This window comes from Daphnia pulicaria, chromosome 1 (assembly GCF_021234035.1).
Source record: "Daphnia pulicaria isolate SC F1-1A chromosome 1, SC_F0-13Bv2, whole genome shotgun sequence".
NCBI classification, from domain to species: Eukaryota; Metazoa; Arthropoda; class Branchiopoda; order Diplostraca; family Daphniidae; genus Daphnia; species Daphnia pulicaria.
In genome coordinates, this window is record NC_060913.1 from 15,378,652 (window position 1) to 15,401,965 (window position 23,314).

Consider the following 23,314-nt stretch of genomic DNA (forward strand, 5'->3'; position numbering starts at 1 on the left):
AATCCAAAGCCGATCCAGCAAGCTCGATTCCACCATTTTCAAGTGGAAGAGCGACGTCCAAAACTGATCCAGTAAGCTCGATTCCACCACTTTCAAGTGGAAGAGCGACGTCCAAAACTGATCCAGTAAGCTCGAATCCATAAGTCGACGATGAAAGTGTATCGTTTGTATTTCCAAAACTTAAAAGAACACAAGAGGAACGGATCTTCTCCTTCTTAAGTAAATCATATCGATTTCGACTTCCAAGACGCAAAATGCGCTTTATCGAACCAAGGAAACCCATTCTCAAGACGATGAAACTTGCCTCTTTTCGATCGTAAGGAACAGTCAGAATACGATTTTCAGAAATAACTTGAAATTTTACTGAAACTTCTAGAACAAATATGATTTGTATAGTTGGTTAGAAATGCTTATGTACTTTTTCAACAAACCAGTTGGATTTGCAAGTACTTCCGTGTTCACATTTTTTTAAATTTGTATTTATTTCGTATCGAGCAATGCTAATTAGTTTAGATACTCTTATTCTACTTGTTTTTAGTTACATTGTTCAATCAATGTCGAGCAATTAATACTTAGGGCATAATTATAAAAAGAACAATAAAAGACCGAATAGATGGAAAATTATGAATAGTCCACCTGCAGACGGGCCCCCTGCAGACGACGCGTTTTTGAAAGTGTGTTCAACTGTTCCAGTGTGTAGTCGTTGAATCCGTCGTTTGTTAAGATTTGAATCACAAAGAAAACCATATGATAAGTAAAGTTTTTTCTGAGTTCTGAACACGAAATATACACGATCAATCTCTTCTAGAAATGGAAAAGAGCAAGTATGTGATATTACGTTTGTATCTTTATGCTTAATGCTTACTCATTTCCCGGTTCTCTCTTAGGCACATGAAAACGTTATGGTCTATTTTGTCTGGTACCAACCAACCTTCATCACTTGATGTTGTTGGCCCATTTGTTGAAGGTGCTAAAGACTGGCTCATTTCTGGGTTGCAACACTTCAGGGCGAGAGGTGAAGATTCTAGTCTCGCCACCAATACGTTTTCCACTGTTCTTGGCCAAGCCATTCAATTGAAAGCAGAAGATACATCTGAATTACTAGACAGCTACAGAAAAAATGAGTATCGTGGAACTGCAGACCAGTTTGAAAGTCTCTTAAAAAACAAGCATATTCATCCTGGACTTTTAGCTGAACTCTGTCAGTTTTATCAGAAAGAAAGGCTCTACCTTCTGCATTGCATAGAGTTTCTTATAAAAAAAGCTCACAACACACATCCATACTCCAACATTATTGAAGGGTTTCTAGAAGCTTACAACAGTAAAGGTGAATTGAAGAAATCTCTCCTGACTCAACTGAAGATGCTCAGTAAAAGCAATCCTCCTCAGCAGTCTGGACTTGTCACACCAGCAATGATTAAATTGTGGTGGAGTTCACATTCACAAGAAATTCTTTTAGTCCTCCAGTGCTTGATGCACTATTCAGAGATTCACAGCCTAGATGCCGAAGACTTTTTAGAAATCCTGTCAACTTGTGGCAAACTCTCTTGTGATATGGAAGAAAGTTTTCATAGTGTTTGGCACATGCAAGCTACACTTTTGGTGAAAGTTGTTCAGTCGAAAGATAAGTAAGTTCCATTTTACTCAGTAAATATATTTTGCCTCATTTTGACTTTTCTTCAGTTTTCAAGCTTTCAGACCGAAGAATACAGCAATTGAAGAGGAATTGGAAAGAATATCTAATATTGCAGAGTACTCTCCACTGCTCCTTGCTTGGATGCTAAATCATTATACGTCGGAAACCCCTATCAGTGGGTCTAAATTTCAGCAGTTTGGCGAAAAAGCAATTGAGCAGAGGGCGTTAAAAATAATTGCTGATATCGGAAACGACACCATTTTCCAGGTATAATTCTCCGTCGATCTATCAGTGTGAATCTTTTTTAAATTTGTTTAAAATCTTCCAGGGCGAATCCACTCTACGTGAGGCAGTTTGTCGAACTTTGAACAATCTCCTTGCAGTATTAGTCAGTAGTTTCGACACGGAAAGGCTGGCTAGCCAAGCGGATTTGCGTTCAGCAACCTGTAGTGTACTTCGTGGAAGTTCTCGTGCTGCCGAAAATTTCTGGACACCCGATCAAGGACTAAATTTTGTTTGGAGCGAAACAGTGAGCCAGTTCCCTTTAGAAATGGTTGCTTTGTTGGAACTTTCCAAAGCCGCCGCTCATTATTCAAACGAGAATAAAATCAAGGTTTGACTTTATTTACCAAATTAAATAAAAAATTACTTATTTTTAAATGACATCAATTATTCATTTGTAGATTTGTCGAGAGATCCAAGAGCTTCCCAATTTTATGGAACCGATTGAAAACATACCCGATTCATCGTTAAAATGGACTACTGCAGGTGTAGTCGTCTTGCTCCAAACGCATTACCCTTACAAAAATGTTGGATGCAAAGAAGTGCTATTACCACGCTGAGCAATGGGCAGTGTCGATGGCAAATACATCCGCTGGCAAGTGAAGGTCAACTTCTACGAAGTTGCCCTTACTGAAATTCAGATGCTGCTCCAACAGGTGAATCGAGAAACATTTTTTTATCTTGCGAGGAAAAATGACACATGCTGAAGTAACTAAATTTTTCAATCGAAGGCATCTTTCGGGTTGTCGGCCGTTAAATTTGACACGATAACACGAGTTCAACAAGTTTTGAGCTTCTTGGAGCTGTTTTCCTCAGCTGGATAATCTGGCACCAATATACGCTAGCAAGTTCAGACAACTCATCCTCTCGTTAGTCGAACGTTTTGGTCCACTCTCCATTGCCACCCACGAGCTGTTGGCCAATTCCCTTAAATGCCTCGCCGCCGCTGTTAAAAAATCAAACGCTTCGGATGTGGCGGGGAAATTATTCAGCACTTCCGTACTTCCTTCAGTTGACCGTCAGTTGCCATCCGTTGTTACCGGCAGTGAAATCTTGCCTGGCGTGATTGGCACCGTATTGGCCGGAGTTGAGTGTTCCCAAGGATATTACCCTTTGACTGCCGCCTTCGTGAAATTAACCTCGGCTTTCATCCAGGTAAAATTCTGCAGTCATTATCATTTTAATTCAACCGAATTAATTTTTATTACCATTGTAGGCGGATTTGACAGATGAGAGAGTTGCTGTGCCTTGCAATTTGTTCATTCTCCGAGAAGTTCTACCATTCTTGCTGACTAGACAATATGTCAGTTTAGGACAACGAGACTTGATGATTGGCATCTCACTCAACTGGCTCCATCTCCTCTTGCAAACGGATTCGTCGAATCAGGTGCGCCAGATGTGCGCCCACATCTTGCTGGATTCACCGAGAGGAGAGGCGGAAAGCGTTGTGACGATAGCGGCGTTTGGTTCAGCGCTGGCCGAAATGCAGTTGATTAAGCAAACGGATTGGGAAGACCGTGAAGGACACGGACAGGTACTACTACGCCACATTCGCCTGTCACTCTCCATTCTCAACGTGCTACTCAACGATCGTGAAGCCGCTGGAAGGATGTCGCCTTTAGAGACCCTACTATCTAGCCCAAGTAGCGCTGGACAACACTTTACCACCGTATTAGCTCATTACATCTTTTACCGCTTTGACCTGCGATTGGCCACACTAGCACTGAAAGTGTTAAAATCATGCGCTAATCGCTGGAAAAACGTCTCTTTGCTGGCCTGCCTTGGGCATGATGCCTCCCTCATACGCAATACTTGGCTGGATTCCCTCGAATCGAATTTGGAAGATGCCGGACTAATACGCAACATTCTCCGCTTGATGACCGACTCTGTTGCCTCCCAACCAGGATTGATGCATATGTTGGTCAACGGGGATGACCGGTGCTTTAGAGCCGTCACTCGCCTTTTGTTGGAGTCGAAGGAATTAGAAGCTTTAGAACTTGTACACCAATTCTGGTTTCAGCGATGCTCCCCGGCTATCGAGTACTTCAAGGAACAACCGAATTTCTGGCCACAACTTTGTCTACCCCTCCTTACTTCCGATAAGGATCCGGAATTGAAGCGGATAGCCCTTCTTTTCCAAATTTTGGCTATTGAACTCTACAACACGTGTGGAAAGAAAGTTAATGCTGAATTGCAGACGGTCCTCAATCAACTGCCCTCCCATTTGACAGATTGGTCTGATTTGGTGCTTAACAGTTTACCTTCGTCTTCATCACCTGCCGGAAAAGATAAAACGAGCTTGGATTTTCTCTTATCTGGATGGTCGGACTTTCTAGTAATGCTTGCCCATTACGGCCCAGCAACCGAAGTTGGTACTCGTGCCAAAATCTCCACTGATGTACTCGAGTCCCTTACTGGACGGGCCGAGAGCGGCCACCATTCTCCCCTGTTAGGTAAATTAGCCGAATTGAACTGGATGCTGCAGTTAGTTGAGAAGAAAAGCAACAGTCAAATGCTATCTGGACTTGGCCGACTGTTGGTCGTTGTAGCTGAAAAAGAATTAACCTCGTTTCCAGCTCGATTTCAAGTGGCCGTTTTGACGAGTGCCGTCTCCGCCTTACGTTTGCGAAGTGAAACCGATACCGACAAAGAATTATCTACGTGGATGCGCTGTGTCTCTTTGTGTTCAATCATGTCTTATTCAACTACCCAAGTTGTTGCTTACCGAAATCAACAATCCCAATTCCAGAGCTACCTGTATTACAGCCTTGTGCCTATCTCTGTTAACCGAATTGCTCCCGGCTGCCCAAGACTTGTCCGCCATGCAAGAGACGTTTCTGCTCCAGTCGTTAATATCTACCATCCAGTTTTGCATACATCATCGACGGGGCTGGGAAGTGGCCGAAACTGCTTTGGCAGTCCTTCTCGACGGGGCTAGAACAGACACTGGCAGTGCAGTCTTGACACAGCTTCAACTGGATCAAACTCTTTGGCTGCCGTTAGAAGCCATTTACGAAGCTCAACCTACCGTGTACCGATTAGGATTGCAATTGTGCACCACTGTGTTAGGTCGACAACGGCATTTTTTTCTTGAGCAAGCGCTGACATTGGCTGGTGTCCACCAACAGCCCATCACAAACATACTACTAAAACTTCGCCATCAGAGTAAAGACGATCTTCTCCTCGCCATCGATGTCATGGCGCTACTTCGACAGTTGTCTGTTTTCCAGCAAACTTGGCGGTTGCAGCATTCCGGTTCCATGCAGGGAGTTTTACAAGCTGCTTCTTCAGCTGTTTACTATGGCATCGCCCACTTAATCCGAGCTGGATCCCTCAGTCCTATAATGGGCACTAGTTTTGTCGATGTACGTATTTTCATAATTCTTTTCATCCAAATGATTATTTTAATGATTCATTTTTCTAGGGGAAAGACAGTGAAGCAACTCAACCTTCTCCTGCTGTCATGGAATTGCAATCCCAACTCTTGGAATTAGTTTCTCAAGGATTGGCCATGCTCAACTGCTACAATCCCCCACTTGCTGCCCTTTTGACAGAAGACGGGTAAAATAATAGAATAACTCTAACAAGAAATTATTTATTGATTTGATTTATATTGCTCAATAGGATCGACGTAGCGAAATGGGAACGACATTTAAGTCCTAGCTTCAGCACGCCATCGTTGGATCATCTTGAGGCTTCTCCCTCACTGAGCTTTGGCACCCTAAATGCTGTTGCTTCTCATACCTTAAGGATACTATCCAAACCGGATCAACAGCCGAATCAGCGAAATCATTTAACTATGGTTCTGGAACAGTCGTTGTCACTCCTCCTATCACAAGCTCTGTTGTACATCCTGGACCCACGACTCTGCGCTCAAGAAAAACAATTACTTAAACGAGAGCTTGGTGCCGAGCTGGGCAGTTTTGTTGAATCTATAAGAAGGCAAGCGCAAAGAGGTCCCTTTCTCCCTTCCCCAGCTGTCGCCTCTACCACCCCTCGACCAGTTTCGTCAACGGTTCATCAGAGTTTTCTTAAACTAGTTGGGCATATCGTTCAGCGAATCTTTAAATAATTTGCACTAATAATGAATAAGCCATCAACTCATCAATGTATTTAAAGCACGATTATTAAACTTTTGAAGTTTCGGGTACAATATGAGGACATTTAATAAAATTATCTTATTCAAGTGCTAAGAATCAACCTACACAATTTGGCATTCATTATGTGGTCCAATAACATGGCAGTTTTTATGAACAAGTTTCAAATTCTTTTTTGAGAAGAGGAGGTCAAAATATTTTAAATGGTCAAATTAATTATTGCAACGTATTTTTAAACAGAGATCGGATAAAATTTTGGCAGTGACTGACAGTTTCACTTCACTAGAATCACTACTCGATTATTTCGTTTTTTGCGAGTTTCTGACATTTTGTGCTGAAAATGTTAGTTGTAAGTTTTTTGAATTTGTAGTTAATTTTAATGCAGGCATGTAAAATTTTCAATGTAAACGTCTTTTTCAGACAAATTTTAGTTGAATTTACATTGTTTATCTATTGGTTTTGTTTTTCATTTTTTGAGAAGCTTCTAAAAAATTTCCCAAGTCTTTTTATTAAACAGTTAATGAAAAATTTTTTTTATAGATATAAAGGATTGGATTAAGGAACGAACCGTGATCCTTTAACTACTCTTTAATAGCCTTGAGATTGATCTGATTTGTGATCAAGTTCACGAATTGGTCTTATATTGTCCATTTGGAATTGTTCACCAAAGGTCAGTAACATTCTGATGAAAGCAAATACTTTGCTTCATCCTGTGCTTCATAATAACTTCAATGAAATCAATGAAAGATGATTGCTTTTCTTTCAAATACTATAAGTGATTATCATTTTACGTGAAGTTGTAGCGAATTGCAAGCCAGTCGATGATGTCGATTTGCATCCGGGCCGTCCGTGGCATGTACTCTTTCAGTCTGGAATCGTTGAACCGGTACTGAACCAAATCTGACATATCTGTGTTTTGCAAAATTAATCATTAATTATAGAAAACCAAAGATATGCGCACTCGTGTTTTTCATTGGACGTATTGGAACAAACTACTCAAACTAGATAATCCACTGTATATCTTAAAATGAATCCATACGATAAGAAAGAAATGGGGAAAAGAGTCATTTCATTTTGAAATCATTTTTTCATAAAGAAGCTGCTGCGCCATTGCCCGCGACCATGAACGCCGTCTAGACTTACCCGAGGTTATATTTAATAATAAGCACGTATAATAAGCACGTACATTTTTATTTTATTTCGATAATTGTATGTAACGCCGTGTTATTGGCTATTGGAAATCTGCTGTCCCCCAAGAAATAAAAACAAATTTTAACTGCCAACGAAAATCCGATGTGTTTAGCGTTAACATATGAGTAACGTTGCCAAAAAACAAACAAGAAAGCAGTAGTCATGCAATTATTGTCGAATGATTGACAACTTAACGACTGTGAGTTGCGTGTTTTGTCTGACACGAATATCAAACGGGACTATGTCGCCAAACTTGCTGCCACTTAGCACAAGTAAATTACCGTGTAGGGGCTAATGCGCTCAAATGAGGCATCCACTTATCGTAATTTCTTTGATAATTTCTTTGATACCCTGTTTCTCATAGGTTAGAGAACGTGTACAAGCCCCCGTCGGCATTTATTATAAAAGACAAGGAATCAGGCTGTTTGTCTCACAATATTGCTTCGCTTCGTTGTCCTAGTAGCTACATCTGTAAGTTTTCACGGAAAGCAGTAGTAAATCACTATACCTGACATGATTGCTGGACTTGCTGGTCTCTCTTTAATTTTGAATTTTTCAATTGTTGTTCTTTTCAATCTATGGATTCAAGGTAATTTTTTGGTTTGTTTAAACAGTCTTGTATTCATATTTTCAAATGATTTCAGCAGCGTAACCTATATAGCCAGCAGTAAATAGCGCGTTTTCTTGTCGTATATACTAGGTTTATACAAAATTATTTTAACGAGTTTACATTTGAAATTTTCACGTTTCAGGCTCACATGCAGTCATGGATTTCGAGACACATTTAGATTTAGTGTTTGGGAAACATTTCAGGATTGGTACGACAGAGGTCTTAATATTCGATTAGAGGACTAATAAGTAATAATACTGAAATTGATTTTCTGTATTATGCTCAAATTGATTTCTAAATTTGAAGATTCCGCCCTACATCACAATAAAACATAATGAAAATGGTACAGTTAATGAAGTTGACGGATTTGTTCATCAAATCGTTTTATTTCTGGCGGGTAAATTTAAGTTTACGTAAGTGTGTGCGTTGAATTAAACTCTCCGGGGTGTTTAGGACTACAAATAGCCTAACTAATAATCGATTAATGGGTCCACTCAGGTTTGAGTATATCGAGTCTTCTAGCGACAATACCGGCTTTTGTATTAACAATGCCTGCAACGGTCTGATCGGAATGATAATGAGAGGCGTACATATTATATAATATGATTTTACTCATCAATTCTGAAAATTGCTGATGGCGATCCTGATTTTCTTTTAGGAAATCGACTTTATAGCTACTGGGTTGGGTGTGACATTGTCACGTTCCCATGCGATTGATTTCACTTTTCCCTTTGAAAACGAACCCATCAACTTGCTTATTCCCTATCCGAAAAAGGACAGCACTTTAGCTAGTATTCTTGCTCCCTTTGAATACAAGGTCAGCTAACTATAATCTCAAAAATGAGAAAAATCATTAATGTCTTCCTGTTTTGCATTACAGGTGTGGATATTGATTGCCGTCAGTCTAATAGTCAGTGCGTACATGTTGTCTTGGTCCGGATACATTAAGGCTCGTTGGTTTACTCCCTCCAACCAATTTGATGGAAGGCGTGAAATGGCTCGAAGAAGGGGAAGAATTTCCGACAATTTGATGTTTCTATTGAGCGTCTTGGTTAACCGTAAGCTTCCCTTTGCTATCGCCTGAATATTATACTGCAAGTTTTATTTTCACGTTTTTTAAAATTATACCTGGTCACCATAGCTGGATATCAAGTGCCCCCTGGATTTGGTGTAGCTTTTCGTATTTTAGTTGCTGGTTGGTGCCTCAGTGCCATCGTCCTTTCCAACTCATATAACCAAAGTAATAACATAAAAGCTTTTTTTTAAATATAATTTCGTAAAATAATTTTATAATAGACTGACTCCGGTTTATTTTATAGGCATTAAATCGTTCTTAATGACTCCAAAATATAAATCTGTAGTAAGCTCTCTGGATGATCTTACGGCAAGTTCGGAATATGCTTTCGTGGTTAAAAAGTACAGCAGCATCTGGGCTAACATGATCGTAAGAAATTGAATTATACGCTGTTCTTATAAAATTCGAGAACGAATCGAAATTCATTAAAGAATCAAAATGCATCCAACCAGGAAGCAAATAAAGGTCCCTTTGCTAAGATTGGCAACATTTTACGAAAGAATCCGGAAAATTCGTTAGAGACGCTAGACGACATAACAGATTTGGTGATGAATCAAAAAAAGGTTTTAGGCCAGGTAACATTCTTTTTTAATTCAATTAAATTGTTTCGTAACCGCACAGCAATTTATTTAGCTTGTGCTTAATCCGAACTTTTGTTATACAGTTCAAATCATCTAATCTGGTACTGATCCGAGAAGATATGAAAACAAATGGAAAGTGTCGGTTGTATATGGCAGAAAAATCATTCGACGAGCTTACCATCAGTTTCGGAATTCCAAAAAATAGTCATGTCTTGAATCATTTCTTAAGTCACGAGTAAGTATATTAGGGCGATCGCACTCATAAAGGGGAACGATTATTTATTTTTTGTTCGATTTCCAATAAGAATCGTGTGGCTAAAGCAATCGGGAATGTTAGATTATTTGGAACATTTCTACTGGCCACAGAAAAACCGCTGCTCAGCTCCGATTTCGACGAAACCATCATCGAAAAACGAGAAGTTGACATTCGATTACCTTTCTGGCGCCTTTCTGTTGCTTGGCGTCGGACTGATAATGTCCATTGTCGCTTTTCTTATCGAATTATTTACTCATCATTGCTGCTGTCGTCAGAGGAATAATAAGCGCCCTTTTTCTGGCATAGAGGCTTTAACTGATGAATAGTTAAGTTATGCTGACCATCAGCACACGAACTTAAATTCTAAAGTTTATTTCACAGTGAATATTGATGAGAAGCGCACGTATAGGTAGTTGGAATAGATAACAGGCAAATTTAATAAAACAATAACTAAATAAATCATTGCAAATAATAATAAATGTTCTGGACACTCAAAAAATTATTTGCTTCGATAGAACTGATGATGACCAATTTTAATGACACGCATAACGTTGTTGGTCCAAGGAGGGAAGCCCTCTTTGTCGGGATTGTTATAATGATCACATCCGCTCGTCGGGTCTTGGCTTAAATAAACAGAAGGTAGCGGAAGGTAGCCAAGCATCAATGCGTCTAAAGGCAGCCCGGCTCATTCCGGATGCCCTCGTCAATGAGATGACGTCTATCGGGATTCCAACACTCAAACTGAGCGGGATGGAGACAAACGCCAGCGAGCGTCTTACCTCCCCAATATCCACGGTTTTGATCAGCACGGTTCTTATTAAATTACAACCCAAGCGACTGCCCGCTGTCCAAGTTCCGGTTCACCCCTAGGTTGGGCAAAGACGGTCTTATGCAAGATTTGGTAGTCCCATGAATCTTTGTTACCGCTTTGTTAAGAACGAGACCAGACGTTGTCGTCATATTTAAAACACCGACGAAAAACAACATTAATTGAAATTTAGTATGTACAAGTGTGTATTAACAGTCGGTACATAATATTTATTAATTTGAATGATATATAATTGTCGCAGTCGCTTTTCGGTTGACGCGGAATACCATTTGGCGCTTTTTTCAAATAGCAAAATCCTCGTCCCTATATTATCAGCAGGGTGATTTGACTGATTTTTGTGACCGGACATTCACCAGTAGTGGGAATCTGAATAAACATCCGAAACATCGATAAACATCGTGGCATAGCCCTACACTCGGGAGAGAAAACCTTTGAGTGCAAATTTTGCTCCATCAAGAAATTTATAGCCTACCCAGCAGTCTTCGAATTCGTCCAAGCCTCGAGCTATTGATTTAAGACAAGAAGCGATGGTAGGCGAGAATGGATGGACAACCTGGAGATCAACTTATTAGCGCTGTTTCTGATGTAGCTAGAAAAGGTCAAGGCGCTAATAGGCCTACAGCTCAAAGTTTTAAAATCAGTAATGAGAACCGATGACAAGTTTTTAAGTTGAGTTGATTCCCTTAATAATTATTATTTGTTTGTCTTTGCATGTTTTTTTTTGTTTACTTATCGAGTAAAGAAAAGTTATTGCTATAAATATATAGTTAAATCATTTCAGAACAGAAACTGGTTGCGTTTAGCGGGCAAAACCCGTTTATTTAGAAATATCACAGAATAAAGAAAAACAATTTTCAATCCATTTCTTCCAGGGTAGAACCTCGAGCTCCCTGGCACCTACAGCTGCAAGTAATAAATGGGTTTACCGTCTGAGGCTAGATCGCATGGATGCAGCTGCAATCCATTAGCAGCAAACTTCAGCTTCATTTTAATTCTGCGTCCTTGAATTGTACACCCGTAACGGAAGAAGAACATCGCTCTGGAAGCGTCGCCCGCATTGCGGAAGAGAAGTAATGCCTCACCCGTGTAGAGACGGTTTTCATCCAAAACCATGCTCAAGGAATACACGGGCCCAACTAGACTTTCAAAGAATGAAACGATTTGTTCACCTGTCGCTGAGTAAGGCAAGTCGTACAGGTGAACATATTCCAAGTTGTGCTCGTTCATTTGGTGGGAGTAATATGACGAGCTTTCTTGCGCAATTTCAGACGGTGAGAGTCGGGAATGAACCTCTCTTGATTCGGTAGCCGACGGCATTACTTGTCCGTTAGGGACGTCCATATCATCAGGCTCGATGCAAGTGGCCGGAATTGATTCTCCATAATCGTCAGGTATACTACTAACCGTGTCTGAGTCTGCTACGATCTCCGGCAATGCGGGAACAGACGACGGAACAGATAGAAAATCTTCAATCGTCGAAATGACATCAATCCCTTCGCCCGGGTTGGCGGTTGGCAATTCAGACAGTAAAGACTTTTGGAATTTCTCTACTCGCCTCTTTTCCCGTCTCCTGGCAGCTAAATCTAAGTTCTTTTTGGCCTTTTTGGCCTTTTTCTTTGCTGCCCTAATTTCATCTTCTGTAAGGGAATTTACCGTATTTTCGAAACCGCCTGGTGATGACAGAATTGATGAGAGAGACACGTCTAAAGATTTAGCAAGCTCGATTCCACCACTTTCAAGTGGTAGAGCGACGTCCAAAACTGATCCAGTAAGCTCGATTCCACCACTTTCAAGTGGAAGAGCGACGTCCAAAACTGATCCAGTAAGCTCGATTCCACCACTTTCAAGTGGAAGAGCGACGTCCAAAACTGATCCAGTAAGCTCGATTCCACCACTTTCAAGTGGAAGAGCGACGAAATCCAAAGTTGGACCTAAAAACTCGATTCCACCATTTTCAAGTGGAAGAGCGACGTCCAAAACTGATCCAGTAAGCTCGATTCCACCACTTTCAAGTGGAAGAGCGACGAAATCCAAAGCTGGACCTATAAACTCGATTCCACCACTTTCAAGTGGAAGAGCGACGTCCAAAACTGATCCAGTAAGCTCGATTCCACCACTTTCAAGTGGAAGAGCGACGAAATCCAAAGCTGGACCTAAAAACTCGATTCCACCAGTTTCAAGTGGAAGAGAGAAATCCAAAGCCGATCCAGCAAGCTCGATTCCACCATTTTCAAGTGGAAGAGCGACGTCCAAAACTGATCCAGTAAGCTCGATTCCACCACTTTCAAGTGGAAGAGCGACGAAATCCAAAGCTGGACCTATAAACTCGATTCCACCACTTTCAAGTGGAAGAGCGACGTCCAAAACTGATCCAGTAAGCTCGATTCCACCACTTTCAAGTGGAAGAGCGACGAAATCCAAAGCTGGACCTATAAACTCGATTCCACCACTTTCAAGTTGATGAGCGACGTCCAAAACTGATCCAGTAAGCTCGATTCCACCACTTTCAAGTGGAAGAGCGACGAAATCCAAAGCTGGACCTAAAAACTCGATTCCACCATTTTCAAGTGGAAGAGCGACGTCCAAAACTGATCCAGTAAGCTCGATTCCACCACTTTCAAGTGGAAGAGCGACGAAATCCAAAGCTGGACCTATAAACTCGATTCCACCATTTTCAAGTGGAAGAGCGACGTCCAAAACTGATCCAGTAAGCTCGATTCCACCACTTTCAAGTGGAAGAGCGACGAAATCCAAAGCTGGACCTAAAAACTCGATTCCACCATTTTCAAGTGGAAGAGCGACGTCCAAAACTGATCCAGTAAGCTCGATTCCACCACTTTCAAGTGGAAGAGCGACGAAATCCAAAGCTGGACCTAAAAACTCGATTCCACCATTTTCAAGTGGAAGAGCGACGTCCAAAACTGATCCAGTAAGCTCGATTCCACCACTTTCAAGTGGAAGAGCGACGTCCAAAACTGATCCAGTAAGCTCGATTCCACCACTTTCAAGTGGAAGAGCGACGTCCAAAACTGATCCAGTAAGCTCGATTCCACCACTTTCAAGTGGAAGAGCGACGTCCAAAACTGATCCAGTAAGCTCGATTCCACCACTTTCAAGTGGAAGAGCGACGAAATCCAAAGCTGGACCTATAAACTCGATTCCACCATTTTCAAGTGGAAGAGCGACGTCCAAAACTGATCCAGTAAGCTCGATTCCACCACTTTCAAGTGGAAGAGCGACGAAATCCAAAGCTGGACCTAAAAACTCGATTCCACCATTTTCAAGTGGAAGAGCGACGTCCAAAACTGATCCAGTAAGCTCGATTCCACCACTTTCAAGTGGAAGAGCGACGAAATCCAAAGCTGGACCTATAAACTCGATTCCACCATTTTCAAGTGGAAGAGCGACGTCCAAAACTGATCCAGTAAGCTCGATTCCACCACTTTCAAGTGGAAGAGCGACGAAATCCAAAGCTGGACCTAAAAACTCGATTCCACCATTTTCAAGTGGAAGAGCGACGTCCAAAACTGATCCAGTAAGCTCGATTCCACCACTTTCAAGTGGAAGAGCGACGAAATCCAAAGCTGGACCTAAAAACTCGATTCCACCATTTTCAAGTGGAAGAGCGACGTCCAAAACTGATCCAGTAAGCTCGATTCCACCACTTTCAAGTGGAAGAGCGACGTCCAAAACTGATCCAGTAAGCTCGATTCCACCACTTTCAAGTGGAAGAGCGACGTCCAAAACTGATCCAGTAAGCTCGATTCCACCACTTTCAAGTGGAAGAGCGACGTCCAAAACTGATCCAGTAAGCTCGATTCCACCAGTTTCAAGTGGAAGAGCGACGTCCAAAGCCGATCCAGCAAGCTCGATTCCACCATTTTCAAGTGGAAGAGCGACGTCCAAAACTGATCCAGTAAGCTCGATTCCACCATTTTCAAGTGAAAGAGCGACGAAATCCAAAGCTGGACCTAAAAACTCGATTCCACCATTTTCAAGTGGAAGAGCGACGTCCAAAGCCGATCCAGCAAGCTCGATTCCACCATTTTCAAGTGGAAGAGCGACGTCCAAAACTGATCCAGTAAGCTCGATTCCACCATTTTCAAGTGAAAGAGCGACGAAATCCAAAGCTGGACCTAAAAACTCGATTCCACCACTTTCAAGTGGAAGAGCGACGTCCAAAACTGATCCAGTATGCTCGATTCCACCAGTTTCAAGTGGAAGAGAGAAATCCAAAGCCGATCCAGCAAGCTCGATTCCACCATTTTCAAGTGGAAGAGCGACGTCCAAAACTGATCCAGTAAGCTCGAATCCATAAGTCGACGATGAAAGTGTATCGTTTGTATTTCCAAAACTTAAAAGAACACAAGAGGAACGGATCTTCTCCTTCTTAAGTAAATCATATCGATTTCGACTTCCAAGACGCAAAATGCGCTTTATCGAACCAAGGAAACCCATTCTCAAGACGATGAAACTTGCCTCTTTTTGATCGTAAGGAACAGTCAGAATACGATTTTCAGAAATAACTTGAAATTTTACTGAAACTTCTAGAACAAATATGATTTGTATAGTTGGTTAGAAATGCTTATGTACTTTTTCAACAAACCAGTTGGATTTGCAAGTACTTCCGTGTTCACATTTTTTTAAATTTGTATTTATTTCGTATCGAGCAATGCTAATTAGTTTAGATACTCTTATTCTACTTGTTTTTAGTTACATTGTTCAATCAATGTCGAGCAATTAATACTTAGGGCATAATTATAAAAAGAACAATAAAAGACCGAATAGATGGAAAATTATGAATAGTCCACCTGCAGACGGGCCCCCTGCAGACGACGCGTTTTTGAAAGTGTGTTCAACTGTTCCAGTGTGTAGTCGTTGAATCCGTCGTTTGTTAAGATTTGAATCACAAAGAAAACCATATGATAAGTAAAGTTTTTTCTGAGTTCTGAACACGAAATATACACGATCAATCTCTTCTAGAAATGGAAAAGAGCAAGTATGTGATATTACGTTTGTATCTTTATGCTTAATGCTTACTCATTTCCCGGTTCTCTCTTAGGCACATGAAAACGTTATGGTCTATTTTGTCTGGTACCAACCAACCTTCATCACTTGATGTTGTTGGCCCATTTGTTGAAGGTGCTAAAGACTGGCTCATTTCTGGGTTGCAACACTTCAGGGCGAGAGGTGAAGATTCTAGTCTCGCCACCAATACGTTTTCCACTGTTCTTGGCCAAGCCATTCAATTGAAAGCAGAAGATACATCTGAATTACTAGACAGCTACAGAAAAAATGAGTATCGTGGAACTGCAGACCAGTTTGAAAGTCTCTTAAAAAACAAGCATATTCATCCTGGACTTTTAGCTGAACTCTGTCAGTTTTATCAGAAAGAAAGGCTCTACCTTCTGCATTGCATAGAGTTTCTTATAAAAAAAGCTCACAACACACATCCATACTCCAACATTATTGAAGGGTTTCTAGAAGCTTACAACAGTAAAGGTGAATTGAAGAAATCTCTCCTGACTCAACTGAAGATGCTCAGTAAAAGCAATCCTCCTCAGCAGTCTGGACTTGTCACACCAGCAATGATTAAATTGTGGTGGAGTTCACATTCACAAGAAATTCTTTTAGTCCTCCAGTGCTTGATGCACTATTCAGAGATTCACAGCCTAGATGCCGAAGACTTTTTAGAAATCCTGTCAACTTGTGGCAAACTCTCTTGTGATATGGAAGAAAGTTTTCATAGTGTTTGGCACATGCAAGCTACACTTTTGGTGAAAGTTGTTCAGTCGAAAGATAAGTAAGTTCCATTTTACTCAGTAAATATATTTTGCCTCATTTTGACTTTTCTTCAGTTTTCAAGCTTTCAGACCGAAGAATACAGCAATTGAAGAGGAATTGGAAAGAATATCTAATATTGCAGAGTACTCTCCACTGCTCCTTGCTTGGATGCTAAATCATTATACGTCGGAAACCCCTATCAGTGGGTCTAAATTTCAGCAGTTTGGCGAAAAAGCAATTGAGCAGAGGGCGTTAAAAATAATTGCTGATATCGGAAACGACACCATTTTCCAGGTATAATTCTCCGTCGATCTATCAGTGTGAATCTTTTTTAAATTTGTTTAAAATCTTCCAGGGCGAATCCACTCTACGTGAGGCAGTTTGTCGAACTTTGAACAATCTCCTTGCAGTATTAGTCAGTAGTTTCGACACGGAAAGGCTGGCTAGCCAAGCGGATTTGCGTTCAGCAACCTGTAGTGTACTTCGTGGAAGTTCTCGTGCTGCCGAAAATTTCTGGACACCCGATCAAGGACTAAATTTTGTTTGGAGCGAAACAGTGAGCCAGTTCCCTTTAGAAATGGTTGCTTTGTTGGAACTTTCCAAAGCCGCCGCTCATTATTCAAACGAGAATAAAATCAAGGTTTGACTTTATTTACCAAATTAAATAAAAAATTACTTATTTTTAAATGACATCAATTATTCATTTGTAGATTTGTCGAGAGATCCAAGAGCTTCCCAATTTTATGGAACCGATTGAAAACATACCCGATTCATCGTTAAAATGGACTACTGCAGGTGTAGTCGTCTTGCTCCAAACGCATTACCCTTACAAAAATGTTGGATGCAAAGAAGTGCTATTACCACGCTGAGCAATGGGCAGTGTCGATGGCAAATACATCCGCTGGCAAGTGAAGGTCAACTTCTACGAAGTTGCCCTTACTGAAATTCAGATGCTGCTCCAACAGGTGAATCGAGAAACATTTTTTTATCTTGCGAGGAAAAATGACACATGCTGAAGTAACTAAATTTTTCAATCGAAGGCATCTTTCGGGTTGTCGGCCGTTAAATTTGACACGATAACACGAGTTCAACAAGTTTTGAGCTTCTTGGAGCTGTTTTCCTCAGCTGGATAATCTGGCACCAATATACGCTAGCAAGTTCAGACAACTCATCCTCTCGTTAGTCGAACGTTTTGGTCCACTCTCCATTGCCACCCACGAGCTGTTGGCCAATTCCCTTAAATGCCTCGCCGCCGCTGTTAAAAAATCAAACGCTTCGGATGTGGCGGGGAAATTATTCAGCACTTCCGTACTTCCTTCAGTTGACCGTCAGTTGCCATCCGTTGTTACCGGCAGTGAAATCTTGCCTGGCGTGATTGGCACCGTATTGGCCGGAGTTGAGTGTTCCCAAGGATATTACCCTTTGACTGCCGCCTTCGTGAAATTAACCTCGGCTTTCATCCAGGTAAAATTCTGCAGTCATTATCATTTTAATTCAACCGAATTAATTTTTATTACCATTGTAGGCGGATTTGACAGATGAGAGAGTTGCTGTGCCTTGCAATTTGTTCATTCTCCGAGAAGTTCTACCATTCTTGCTGACTAGACAATATGTCAGTTTAGGACAACGAGACTTGATGATTGGCATCTCACTCAACTGGCTCCATCTCCTCTTGCAAACGGATTCGTCGAATCAGGTGCGCCAGATGTGCGCCCACATCTTGCTGGATTCACCGAGAGGAGAGGCGGAAAGCGTTGTGACGATAGCGGCGTTTGGTTCAGCGCTGGCCGAAATGCAGTTGATTAAGCAAACGGATTGGGAAGACCGTGAAGGACACGGACAGGTACTACTACGCCACATTCGCCTGTCACTCTCCATTCTCAACGTGCTACTCAACGATCGTGAAGCCGCTGGAAGGATGTCGCCTTTAGAGACCCTACTATCTAGCCCAAGTAGCGCTGGACAACACTTTACCACCGTATTAGCTCATTACATCTTTTACCGCTTTGACCTGCGATTGGCCACACTAGCACTGAAAGTGTTAAAATCATGCGCTAATCGCTGGAAAAACGTCTCTTTGCTGGCCTGCCTTGGGCATGATGCCTCCCTCATACGCAATACTTGGCTGGATTCCCTCGAATCGAATTTGGAAGATGCCGGACTAATACGCAACATTCTCCGCTTGATGACCGACTCTGTTGCCTCCCAACCAGGATTGATGCATATGTTGGTCAACGGGGATGACCGGTGCTTTAGAGCCGTCACTCGCCTTTTGTTGGAGTCGAAGGAATTAGAAGCTTTAGAACTTGTACACCAATTCTGGTTTCAGCGATGCTCCCCGGCTATCGAGTACTTCAAGGAACAACCGAATTTCTGGCCACAACTTTGTCTACCCCTCCTTACTTCCGATAAGGATCCGGAATTGAAGCGGATAGCCCTTCTTTTCCAAATTTTGGCTATTGAACTCTACAACACGTGTGGAAAGAAAGTTAATGCTGAATTGCAGACGGTCCTCAATCAACTGCCCTCCCATTTGACAGATTGGTCTGATTTGGTGCTTAACAGTTTACCTTCGTCTTCATCACCTGCCGGAAAAGATAAAACGAGCTTGGATTTTCTCTTATCTGGATGGTCGGACTTTCTAGTAATGCTTGCCCATTACGGCCCAGCAACCGAAGTTGGTACTCGTGCCAAAATCTCCACTGATGTACTCGAGTCCCTTACTGGACGGGCCGAGAGCGGCCACCATTCTCCCCTGTTAGGTAAATTAGCCGAATTGAACTGGATGCTGCAGTTAGTTGAGAAGAAAAGCAACAGTCAAATGCTATCTGGACTTGGCCGACTGTTGGTCGTTGTAGCTGAAAAAGAATTAACCTCGTTTCCAGCTCGATTTCAAGTGGCCGTTTTGACGAGTGCCGTCTCCGCCTTACGTTTGCGAAGTGAAACCGATACCGACAAAGAATTATCTACGTGGATGCGCTGTGTCTCTTTGTGTTCAATCATGTCTTATTCAACTACCCAAGTTGTTGCTTACCGAAATCAACAATCCCAATTCCAGAGCTACCTGTATTACAGCCTTGTGCCTATCTCTGTTAACCGAATTGCTCCCGGCTGCCCAAGACTTGTCCGCCATGCAAGAGACGTTTCTGCTCCAGTCGTTAATATCTACCATCCAGTTTTGCATACATCATCGACGGGGCTGGGAAGTGGCCGAAACTGCTTTGGCAGTCCTTCTCGACGGGGCTAGAACAGACACTGGCAGTGCAGTCTTGACACAGCTTCAACTGGATCAAACTCTTTGGCTGCCGTTAGAAGCCATTTACGAAGCTCAACCTACCGTGTACCGATTAGGATTGCAATTGTGCACCACTGTGTTAGGTCGACAACGGCATTTTTTTCTTGAGCAAGCGCTGACATTGGCTGGTGTCCACCAACAGCCCATCACAAACATACTACTAAAACTTCGCCATCAGAGTAAAGACGATCTTCTCCTCGCCATCGATGTCATGGCGCTACTTCGACAGTTGTCTGTTTTCCAGCAAACTTGGCGGTTGCAGCATTCCGGTTCCATGCAGGGAGTTTTACAAGCTGCTTCTTCAGCTGTTTACTATGGCATCGCCCACTTAATCCGAGCTGGATCCCTCAGTCCTATAATGGGCACTAGTTTTGTCGATGTACGTATTTTCATAATTCTTTTCATCCAAATGATTATTTTAATGATTCATTTTTCTAGGGGAAAGACAGTGAAGCAACTCAACCTTCTCCTGCTGTCATGGAATTGCAATCCCAACTCTTGGAATTAGTTTCTCAAGGATTGGCCATGCTCAACTGCTACAATCCCCCACTTGCTGCCCTTTTGACAGAAGACGGGTAAAATAATAGAATAACTCTAACAAGAAATTATTTATTGATTTGATTTATATTGCTCAATAGGATCGACGTAGCGAAATGGGAACGACATTTAAGTCCTAGCTTCAGCACGCCATCGTTGGATCATCTTGAGGCTTCTCCCTCACTGAGCTTTGGCACCCTAAATGCTGTTGCTTCTCATACCTTAAGGATACTATCCAAACCGGATCAACAGCCGAATCAGCGAAATCATTTAACTATGGTTCTGGAACAGTCGTTGTCACTCCTCCTATCACAAGCTCTGTTGTACATCCTGGACCCACGACTCTGCGCTCAAGAAAAACAATTACTTAAACGAGAGCTTGGTGCCGAGCTGGGCAGTTTTGTTGAATCTATAAGAAGGCAAGCGCAAAGAGGTCCCTTTCTCCCTTCCCCAGCTGTCGCCTCTACCACCCCTCGACCAGTTTCGTCAACGGTTCATCAGAGTTTTCTTAAACTAGTTGGGCATATCGTTCAGCGAATCTTTAAATAATTTGCACTAATAATGAATAAGCCATCAACTCATCAATGTATTTAAAGCACGATTATTAAACTTTTGAAGTTTCGGGTACAATATGAGGACATTTAATAAAATTATCTTATTCAAGTGCTAAGAATCAACCTACACAATTTGGCATTCAGTATGTGGTCCAATAACATGGCAGTTTTTATGAACAAGTTTCAAATTCTTTTTTGAGAAGAGGAGGTCAAAATATTTTAAATGGTCAAATTCATTATTGCAACGTATTTTTAAACAGAGATCGGATAAAATTTTGGCAGTGACTGACAGTTTCACTTCACTAGAATCACTACTCGATTATTTCGTTTTTTGCGAGTTTCTGACATTTTGTGCTGAAAATGTTAGTTGTAAGTTTTTTGAATTTGTAGTTAATTTTAATGCAGGCATGTAAAATTTTCAATGTAAACGTCTTTTTCAGACAAATTTTAGTTGAATTTACATTGTTTATCTATTGGTTTTGTTTTTCATTTTTTGAGAAGCTTCTAAAAAATTTCCCAAGTCTTTTTATTAAACAGTTAATGAAAAATTTTTTTTATAGATATAAAGGATTGGATTAAGGAACGAACCGTGATCCTTTAACTACTCTTTAATAGCCTTGAGATTGATCTGATTTGTGATCAAGTTCACGAATTGGTCTTATATTGTCCATTTGGAATTGTTCACCAAAGGTCAGTAACATTCTGATGAAAGCAAATACTTTGCTTCATCCTGTGCTTCATAATAACTTCAATGAAATCAATGAAAGATGATTGCTTTTCTTTCAAATACTATAAGTGATTATCATTTTACGTGAAGTTGTAGCGAATTGCAAGCCAGTCGATGATGTCGATTTGCATCCGGGCCGTCCGTGGCATGTACTCTTTCAGTCTGGAATCGTTGAACCGGTACTGAACCAAATCTGACATATCTGTGTTTTGCAAAATTAATCATTAATTATAGAAAACCAAAGATATGCGCACTCGTGTTTTTCATTGGACGTATTGGAACAAACTACTCAAACTAGATAATCCACTGTATATCTTAAAATGAATCCATACGATAAGAAAGAAATGGGGAAAAGAGTCATTTCATTTTGAAATCATTTTTTCATAAAGAAGCTGCTGCGCCATTGCCCGCGACCATGAACGCCGTCTAGACTTACCCGAGGTTATATTTAATAATAAGCACGTATAATAAGCACGTACATTTTTATTTTATTTCGATAATTGTATGTAACGCCGTGTTATTGGCTATTGGAAATCTGCTGTCCCCCAAGAAATAAAAACAAATTTTAACTGCCAACGAAAATCCGATGTGTTTAGCGTTAACATATGAGTAACGTTGCCAAAAAACAAACAAGAAAGCAGTAGTCATGCAATTATTGTCGAATGATTGACAACTTAACGACTGTGAGTTGCGTGTTTTGTCTGACACGAATATCAAACGGGACTATGTCGGCAAACTTGCTGCCACTTAGCACAAGTAAATTACCGTGTAGGGGCTAATGCGCTCAAATGAGGCATCCACTTATCGTAATTTCTTTGATAATTTCTTTGATACCCTGTTTCTCATAGGTTAGAGAACGTGTACAAGCCCCCGTCGGCATTTATTATAAAAGACAAGGAATCAGGCTGTTTGTCTCACAATATTGCTTCGCTTCGTTGTCCTAGTAGCTACATCTGTAAGTTTTCACGGAAAGCAGTAGTAAATCACTATACCTGACATGATTGCTGGACTTGCTGGTCTCTCTTTAATTTTGAATTTTTCAATTGTTGTTCTTTTCAATCTATGGATTCAAGGTAATTTTTTGGTTTGTTTAAACAGTCTTGTATTCATATTTTCAAATGATTTCAGCAGCGTAACCTATATAGCCAGCAGTAAATAGCGCGTTTTCTTGTCGTATATACTAGGTTTATACAAAATTATTTTAACGAGTTTACATTTGAAATTTTCACGTTTCAGGCTCACATGCAGTCATGGATTTCGAGACACATTTAGATTTAGTGTTTGGGAAACATTTCAGGATTGGTACGACAGAGGTCTTAATATTCGATTAGAGGACTAATAAGTAATAATACTGAAATTGATTTTCTGTATTATGCTCAAATTGATTTCTAAATTTGAAGATTCCGCCCTACATCACAATAAAACATAATGAAAATGGTACAGTTAATGAAGTTGACGGATTTGTTCATCAAATCGTTTTATTTCTGGCGGGTAAATTTAAGTTTACGTAAGTGTGTGCGTTGAATTAAACTCTCCGGGGTGTTTAGGACTACAAATAGCCTAACTAATAATCGATTAATGGGTCCACTCAGGTTTGAGTATATCGAGTCTTCTAGCGACAATACCGGCTTTTGTATTAACAATGCCTGCAACGGTCTGATCGGAATGATAATGAGAGGCGTACATATTATACATAATATGATTTTACTCATCAATTCTGAAAATTGCTGATGGCGATCCTGATTTTCTTTTAGGAAATCGACTTTATAGCTACTGGGTTGGGTGTGACATTGTCACGTTCCCATGCGATTGATTTCACTTTTCCCTTTGAAAACGAACCCATCAACTTGCTTATTCCCT

At 41.0% G+C, this 23,314-nt stretch overlaps 5 protein-coding genes across 5 annotated transcripts; all 5 read left to right on the forward strand.

Annotated features, from left to right (window-relative positions):
• The first annotated feature begins 720 nt into the window (after positions 1-720).
• Positions 721-6,104, forward strand: LOC124326968 (nucleoporin Nup188-like). Its single transcript, XM_046785703.1, has 9 exons — positions 721-824; positions 888-1,628; positions 1,684-1,903; positions 1,965-2,249; positions 2,320-2,574; positions 2,650-3,073; positions 3,135-5,283; positions 5,343-5,479; positions 5,543-6,104. Exons 1-5 carry the CDS (start codon positions 811-813, stop codon positions 2,476-2,478), a joined length of 1,419 nt encoding a protein of 472 aa, XP_046641659.1. The 5' UTR covers positions 721-810; the 3' UTR covers positions 2,479-2,574; positions 2,650-3,073; positions 3,135-5,283; positions 5,343-5,479; positions 5,543-6,104.
• LOC124340383 (nucleoporin NUP188-like) lies at positions 2,482-5,990 on the forward strand. The gene is made up of 6 exons (XM_046792958.1): positions 2,482-2,574; positions 2,735-3,073; positions 3,135-4,612; positions 4,668-5,283; positions 5,343-5,479; positions 5,543-5,990. Exons 1-6 carry the CDS (start codon positions 2,482-2,484, stop codon positions 5,988-5,990), a joined length of 3,111 nt encoding a protein of 1,036 aa, XP_046648914.1.
• A 3,049-nt stretch (positions 6,105-9,153) lies between the features above and the next one.
• On the forward strand, positions 9,154-10,126 carry LOC124342455. Its single transcript, XM_046795449.1, has 4 exons — positions 9,154-9,260; positions 9,344-9,466; positions 9,556-9,707; positions 9,778-10,126. Exons 1-4 carry the CDS (start codon positions 9,255-9,257, stop codon positions 10,052-10,054), a joined length of 558 nt encoding a protein of 185 aa, XP_046651405.1. The 5' UTR covers positions 9,154-9,254; the 3' UTR covers positions 10,055-10,126.
• A 5,326-nt stretch (positions 10,127-15,452) lies between these two features.
• On the forward strand, positions 15,453-20,836 carry LOC124326662 (nucleoporin Nup188-like). The gene is made up of 9 exons (XM_046785586.1): positions 15,453-15,556; positions 15,620-16,360; positions 16,416-16,635; positions 16,697-16,981; positions 17,052-17,306; positions 17,382-17,805; positions 17,867-20,015; positions 20,075-20,211; positions 20,275-20,836. Exons 1-5 carry the CDS (start codon positions 15,543-15,545, stop codon positions 17,208-17,210), a joined length of 1,419 nt encoding a protein of 472 aa, XP_046641542.1. The 5' UTR covers positions 15,453-15,542; the 3' UTR covers positions 17,211-17,306; positions 17,382-17,805; positions 17,867-20,015; positions 20,075-20,211; positions 20,275-20,836.
• LOC124340489 (nucleoporin NUP188-like) lies at positions 17,214-20,722 on the forward strand. Its single transcript, XM_046793074.1, has 6 exons — positions 17,214-17,306; positions 17,467-17,805; positions 17,867-19,344; positions 19,400-20,015; positions 20,075-20,211; positions 20,275-20,722. Exons 1-6 carry the CDS (start codon positions 17,214-17,216, stop codon positions 20,720-20,722), a joined length of 3,111 nt encoding a protein of 1,036 aa, XP_046649030.1.
• Positions 20,837-23,314: the final 2,478 nt, after the last annotated feature.